We start from the raw sequence: 7,982 nt of genomic DNA, 5'->3' as shown, positions 1-7,982 counted from the left end.
ACAATTTATACATTTAATGTCTTCCAAAACATTTTTTATTTATTTATTTGTAATAACCTATTTTTTGAAAATAATTAAAATATGTTCTCCACTTCTCCTAAAAAACCATATTTTTAGAATAAATTTTTAAGAACTGTTTTTAAAAACAGTTCCCAAACATCATCTTAGTTGGAAAATAAATTTGGTACTCAGTGGCTCCAAAACGACCCTTACAAATTCAAGAACACCCAACACTGCTTCAAAAGGCGTGCTAACTAGTTGAATGGAAATCACTAACATAACTTTTACTGCACCTTATGCCTTTCAAACTATGAAACACTGCAATGACCAGTAACATGCTCCCTCAGAGAACAACCTGGTCATTTGGGAGGGTGAGAATTTTGGAGACAACCACAACATTTTCCATTCTTTCTCTACTACTACTACTTGCTCTACCTTTTTTGGGCTTACAGAGAGTACATTAGCAAGGTTTTTCAACCGGTTGCATTCAAGAAAAGATCTAGCAGATAAAACTGATTTTTTAAAAATGATGAGAAATTCCACGTATTTGAAATATCAGTACGATACAGTAGTAATAACCCTAGCCACCGCTGTTAGTAATGCAGAGGTCATTTGATGGATTTGTTGAGCCCAGTTACAGCTAAGCCTCCCACTCACTGATCTCTGAAAGGTAATAGCTGCGGCTCAGTAATTTACAGAAAGGAAGAGCTACACATCAGGCATCAATGAATCGGATGTCAAAGGTGTTGGGATGGATCTGCCACACATTCAAGGCTGCATATTCCTCCAAGCATTCTTTCAACTGGGCTTCACTGTAACCCTATTCAAAACCAAACACCTCAAAGAGTCAGTCAGGATTCAAAGGATAATAGCAGAATTGAATCTTGATTGTGATGGACTACTACAATCATTACAAACGGAAGCTATCAGCAGGCAAGCCGGCACCCCCAATCTTTAGTCTGGCTTAACATATGTCATTATGTCTGAGGCAGGGGCCTTTGGGATTTTGGTTTTGTTCTTTTTTGGGGATGTGGCAGGACATCAGTCCTTGCACAGCAAGTGCTGGCCAATTGGAAGGCATATAATCAATTAGAAGTCTGGCATTTGGATATGCCAGTCAAATCAAAAGCCAATCTAACAGAATTTATATATTTGCTAGAGGCAAAAAAACAGTAAGAATCCTGCCAGGTTTCAACTTGTATATATACAAGTCAGTTAAAAATGGGTCAGGATTTGAATTCAATTTGATTCAGATCCAATTGTGAATAAGTTACTAGTTTAGAAATACAAATTCAATCCAGATGTGTGAACTGTGATAACAGAATCAAACTTGAAACTATATTGAACCACCCTGGTTAAGAGCCACCTACCATTCATAACAGGTCTGTATAACATGAATTAAATAATCAAATGAGGATAATTTAGAAATTTCATACTACATGCAGTATTGGCAACTCCAGAAAACTATCAACAATCAATCATGTGTCATGCAATTTGGAAGTTTCAAATTTGTTACTGCATTTGAAGTTGGTTCAACCGCTGTTAAGTTATTCCCAGAACCACTTTATCCTAATATTTCAGGGAAATATTCTTTCATCCAAAAGTTTTCCAATCTTGTCATTATGTCTATTTCATGGCATTAAAATAAATTCAACCTTTTATATGAAATTTTATTTCTATTATTTCCTAGTTTTAAGTTTTTTTAATCATTTTTTGACATGAGACAGGAGGTAAAACTAGAAACCAGCCCCTTTTATGGTTAAGTCTTATTTATAAAAGCACTACATAGTCAATCTACCATATTTAATTTTGGAATGTCGAGGACCAACCTTTCTAGAAATCCAATTCAGTGCATGGGCATAGCTCAAGTCCATCCTGTTACCCCTTGCAGCTTCATCGCGCAAGACTGAATAGATATCAGAGATAGCATCCAGACCAGATTTCTGGCGATCATCAGAGTACAAAGAGAATTTTGACATTTGCATTAACCTAAGTGCTTCATCCACATCACTCTGTGCCACAGTTTCTGAAAATCGAAGTCTTGCTAGTGCCTGTACACAAATGGATTATTTCAAGATCTAACGATACTTGTCCAAGAGATACTATATGAAAGTCTATGCCCCCAGCCTAAAGGTCAAAATTTAGTATTCATATCTGATCTGACTAGCTAGATAAAAAACCAAAATTAAGACAAAATGCCCCTGCTTGAGTCAAGAAATCCAGGAAGGGACATCCCAAATAGTTTAGTATGTCCTGCCTTTGCCCAACCCAACCAAACCTGACATAACATAATTTCTTGAGACCCTCTACTCCATCCTAACAGGCGGCAATACCAAATGATGTAGGTTATCATCTATATACAAGTATTAAAACAATTCCAAAGTAGGACTTACAGCTGATATCCGGAGAATGCTAAGCAGAGTTCTCACAGTTGTATAGGAATGGGGAGTACTTGATTTGGCTTCTTCTTGCCGAATGCCAGAGTATGCACTAGCAATATACTCCTCTAGCTCCTTTGGAACACAGGGAGAAATTCTTCTGGCAGCTGAAATATAAGCCCTAGAAACCAAAAGAATAAACCAGATTTAACTGGGATAAGGAAAAAATCCATATTATGGAGAAAATTTGATTTTTATATTGGTAACTTGCAAGAGGATCATGTTATTAGGAGAGTTGATCCTTGATTTTTGAATGTATGTTGAATTTGTGATTTAAATTAATGAAAGTTAAAGTTATTTTGAAAGAAACAGATAATCAAAAACGTCCTCTCATAATAGAGAAGCAAAACCTAACAAAACCAATTAAAGATCTGATATTATATGTGGCTTTACGAGAAGATACATAAAAATAAAAACCATATCTACTGAAATGCACCAAACACCTTGATGTTAAGGTTGTTACATTTTTTTTTTAGCAGCATCATTTCCTAAAAAAAAGCATAAGAAAATAATTAAGAATAAATAAGCACTGGTTTGATGAAATGTACCAATGCTCTTAGTTCTAGTGATCCAGCATCTCATAGAGCAGAATGCATGGAAATTTTATATAATGTGGTTTAAATACCATAATATGAGGATTCATGATGTCAAAATCTGAGAGCTAAGTAATCTGGTAGATGATACTGAATACATAAAAGCAAGTATATGCATTACACACTTGATAGATGGTTCTAGAGATTTACCGAAGAATAGATGGCTCAAGTGGAGTAAACCCAAGAGCAGGTGATTCTTTATTCTTGTGGACATAAACAACATGCCTAGCCATTTCAAGATCACTGTCCATATCTGCTCGATCTAGGATCAACCACAAAAGATCAAATCTTGATAGAAGAGCTGGAGGGAGATTAATATTTTCGGCAGGAGTTCTCCTTAGGTCATATCTTCCCCTTCAACACAAAAGCACACAATTTATTTATGCAATAAATCTGAGTTTGCACATAGACTAGTTTATTCAACAAAAATTAGATTATCTTATTTTGAAGCAGTAAAATTGACACATATTTAGAAGACATACAACCAGATGAAACGCGAAAAGGGGATGCCATGAGCACATAAAAATACTCAATAAAATACAGGAATGATTTATACCAGGCTGGATTGGCAGCAGCAAGAACAGCAGTTCTTGCATTCAGAGATGTAGTGATTCCAGCCTTGGCAATGCTAACAGTCTGCTGCTCCATTACTTCATGAATTGCTGTGCGATCTGAATCTTCCATCTTGTCAAACTCATCAATTGCGCATATGCCCATATCGGCAAGAACCTGAAATGAATACATGTATTTAAGTAACTCCTTGAGAAACTGCTAAATTAGAGAGCTGGGGTTTCAGTGGCAATTATTCACAGCTAAGCTATTCTATATGAATCCAGAAATTTTATTGATTGCCATTAAATGTTTCTGGTTCAACCAAGATCATTGCATGTTATCCTCTTCAGATATGACTGTTGCAACATGACACAAGTAGAGTGTCCATATTTCTATGCCGCTTCACAAATGTACAAATGAACAAAATTTGGACCTGCTTGAACAGAAAGAATTGACTACCACAAAAATTGGTAACTATCCTCACCAGTGCTCCGCCTTCCAGGACCATTTCATTTGTTACAGGATCCTTCTGAACAGCAGCAGTTAGACCAACTCCACTGCTTCCTTTGCCAGTGGTATACACTCCCCTAGGTGCAACATTGATTATATGCTTAAGAAGTTGACTTTTAGCAACCCCAGGATCACCCATCAAACAAATATGTAAATCTCCTCTTATCTGCAATCCAAAGAGGGATATTATAACCATGTGCGCTGCAATTTTATGGTACTAAATGTCCACAATCTGTTCAGTTGATTGGAGCAGAATTCAGTCTGTCCAACCACATGATTAAGCCATCCAAGTAACATGATGCATTACCTTCATTCCATCTTTCAACTTCCTGTGAGGAGCGCCTACAAGGAGAAGAAGTAGAGCCTTCTTGACATCTTCATGTCCAAAAATTTCAGGTGCTAATGATCGAGCCAACTTATTATATATATCACCATCCTCAGCTAAGCGTGCAATTTGTTCTTCCTCATCTCGTCTAAGTTCATACCTATCATAGAAAACAACTATCATGAGTTTAAAAGAGAGCAAATGTAAATTTTGTTTCAAATTGAAGAAAATGGATCAACGGCGGGCAATTTGGTGACTCCCTTGATTACAAGAATTGAATTGATGGAGAAGTAGAAAACAGCTTACTCCTCATATTTTTTCTTGAAATGGGTTACAGACATGGCCTCTAAGTATGTATCTGCAACTAAGCCAGCACGCATTGCTCTGAATCCAGTATAAGGAATGGGAAGAAAAATCCCTGATAATTCAACAACATCACCGGGAGCAACCTGATGTAGTTGAAGAAGGAACAGTTAAAACTCAAGAAATCAGCAGTACATAACCAGGTGATTTAGAAAGAACAAGTGAAAAACCTCCTTGCAAAAAGGAAAAGGGGAACTTCGAGACTATGATTTATTTACAGTGTTTCGTTATTCGCTTCAGATTCCAACATAGGGCTCGGAACTTAAGAAGACAGCCACAGCTTCATTTTAATGTGCCACTTTTTAACCTTGGAACTGATGATTTTAATAGGAGGAACTGATTTCTATTCTGCAATGATTTAGTAATTTCTATTGATTGATCTGTGGAGCAGTCAGCTACTGAGGTAAATCTTTTTTCTTAGGAAGAAGAAAAAAACATTGTTCAAGTTTCTCCTCAAAAGGTTCATCAAATTAACAACAAAACCCACCAACCTTTCTCGTGAGTTCTCCCCTGAGATGAACAGTCATTGTCCTTGGAATATGGCCTTTTGGAACATGTTCAGCTAACTCTTGAATCTTGGCCTGAAATTAAACCACATCAATTTTAGAAAGATCATGCTCCTGCTAAATATGGATACAGTATTAGGACAAGGAAATTGAGTGAGGAAAGAACCTCCTGAAACTTCAAAAACTTTGAGGCTCTGAGTTGAAGGATGATGTTCCCCTTTGTCCTATTTGTCTGGCAGCGTGTGGATGGACACTCAAACAGGGGCATGAAGACTCGAGCAGTTACTTCCTACACTCAATAAGAGGATAAATCAATCACAGGAAAAAATTTTAAAAATTGAAAGAAAAAAAACACCAAATCAAGTACACCTCTTCCACCTCATAATACACTTTTTTTATTAAAATTAATAATAATATGGATGGATTACAATGATAGTTAACATCAGAGTTTACTGAAACTTTTGTTTTTTTAACATATAATACAATATTGTGAAGTTAAAGGCAATAGGCTATTGTAAAATTCCAAGTTTTCCTTTTCATTTCCTACTACTTCTCGGCAATCAAATGGGTCATAAGATGGCTCAAGTGAAACTGAAATACAAGAACATCTGAAAAGCCTTCAAATATATCATGATAAGAACATATTGTGCTGGAGATGTAAAAAGGTAGGTTTGACCAGAGTTGGAAAAATCTGTTTTCACTTACCTGGTAAATTTCGAACCCACAATCTTCACATGTATACACTGCCACCTGCATCAATGGCTTGACATCCGAACATCGCGTAACAATGCCAGATATCCTGACAAGCTGACCAATATATGATGCTTTCACCTCCCTGATTGTAAATGCCCGTTCCTTTGAAGATGCTCTGATATAAACTTCACTGCAATCCAGAAGGATTACACATTAGGGAAATAAAATATTTACAATATGAAAAAGAGATTTCTAATGCCCCAGAACACAGAAATTTTTCTAGACAACAGGGAGTTAAATAATAGATTGCATTTGCAGCAAAAGCAGTGAATAACTTTATTCAACGTAAGGACAAATACTTAAAAAACCATTCCATGTTGTGAGTCATCTTAAAATCAGCTTGTACTAAAAAATTACAACAAATCCTACATACTCGCACAATATTCAAGGTTCATCTCAACACATTAACTTATGAACACTATGTTATGCTCCACTTATCATAACTTCAAAATTCAGCAACAATTATCTAATTTCAACAAAAAAACACCACCTTCCAAACCGAACAAATAGTAAACACAGTAGTTATTACATTCCAGTATTAGCGCTAATATTTAATCAACATTTCAAATTCTATTGAGACCACATCATACTAACCTATACCCACAGCACAACAAATTCAGCATTCCACTTTACACAATCAATTCTCACTCATGCAACCAAATGGTTCATTATTGAAAGCCACAACTGAGCAAGATTAGAGTATGGTAAGAAAAAGGTCATCCCTTCAAACTTACTAGAAACGTTTAATCTCCGGAGGCATCTTCTGCCGTGGATCAGCACCATCTACATTTTCCGTTCCCTCCTCAGACCTTTGTGTCATCAGAATATCATGATCATCGTCTAGGAAGGCCTCTGTGGGCTCCGGCATGAGCTCATCAATAGCGTCAGCAAATATTCCAATATATCGCCGAGTATTTTCAGTGACCCGCCTGAGAAAGTCTTCATCCACGTCTTTGTACTAATGAAACAAATGCAGGGAAGGAACAAAACAAGGGGTTTGACAATGAACATTAAAGGTATATAACAAAAGGATATCAAAGAAAATTGGGAGAATATTTTACATTAAATAGGTCCTCAAGCTCGATCTGGATGGCGCGACTTTTACGGTTGGCGACTTCTTGCTGCAACAAAAAGAAAAATTAGGGAAATGCTTCGCAAGTAAATCAAAATGGTCACATTCTTCTCTTTAATTTCTTTTTCTTTTTCCTTTCCATTTTTTTTTACTAAGGCTGTTTCTTTTGACTAAAAATGCTACCAGAAAAAAAAAATTCAGGCAAAAGAAAACCAAAAAACAAAAAACCCTGTTAGGCTCCATTTCAATCCATCAATATTTTTACGAGAAAAACGATCTTTTATAATTAGATCAAAAGGAAGAGGCGATTCTATTTACGGAACAATTTTCACACGGAAATATTTTCCTGCTGAAAAAATGGATCCTAAGGAAGTCCTTGTTCCTTTAGAATTAAAAAACATGAAAAACTCATCTTGATGGAGCCAAACAGACGTCTAATACGAAAAAACCGAGATTCAAAATCTTCATTTCCTCCGTCATAGGCTTCCGATTCGTCTTTGTTATTTAGGAGAGAAAAAAGGGGGGAAATAGTTGAGTACTCACAAAGATTTTTATGTATTTGGCTTCGCCAAACGCATCGGCGAAATTCGAGAGAAAATCCTTCGCCAAGGCTGCAGGAAAAAAAAAATATATATATATATATATATATATATATATATATATATGAAAAACCGTCGCATCAGAGAGAGTGAAAGTGAGAATGAGATCGAGGAAGACGAAGCCGAAGGCTTACCCTTGTCACCGGCGAAGTCGAGATCCTTCATGATTCACCTTCCTAGAGCAAGAGCCGAGTGAGAGAAAGATGAGAACTGGCGGCAAAACGATGGAGAAAAGGAGAGTTTTGGCGGGAAAAGGAGGGAGGCAGGCGAG

At 36.5% G+C, this 7,982-nt stretch overlaps 1 protein-coding gene across 1 annotated transcript; it reads right to left on the bottom strand.

Annotated features, from left to right (window-relative positions):
- Positions 1-378: 378 nt before the first annotated feature.
- Positions 379-7,954, bottom strand: LOC117919461 (DNA replication licensing factor MCM7). The gene is made up of 15 exons (XM_034836669.1): positions 7,846-7,954; positions 7,656-7,723; positions 7,102-7,161; positions 6,775-6,998; positions 5,993-6,170; positions 5,454-5,576; positions 5,273-5,362; positions 4,725-4,867; positions 4,401-4,578; positions 4,068-4,259; positions 3,588-3,760; positions 3,182-3,385; positions 2,394-2,559; positions 1,830-2,051; positions 379-820 (listed from the first exon to the last, which is right to left on the bottom strand). Exons 1-15 carry the CDS (start codon positions 7,874-7,876, stop codon positions 716-718), a joined length of 2,157 nt encoding a protein of 718 aa, XP_034692560.1. The 5' UTR covers positions 7,877-7,954; the 3' UTR covers positions 379-715.
- Positions 7,955-7,982: the final 28 nt, after the last annotated feature.

This window comes from Vitis riparia, chromosome 7, assembly GCF_004353265.1.
Source record: "Vitis riparia cultivar Riparia Gloire de Montpellier isolate 1030 chromosome 7, EGFV_Vit.rip_1.0, whole genome shotgun sequence".
In the NCBI taxonomy this organism is placed as follows: domain Eukaryota; kingdom Viridiplantae; phylum Streptophyta; class Magnoliopsida; order Vitales; family Vitaceae; genus Vitis; species Vitis riparia.
This window is presented reverse-complemented; position numbering and strand designations above follow the sequence as displayed.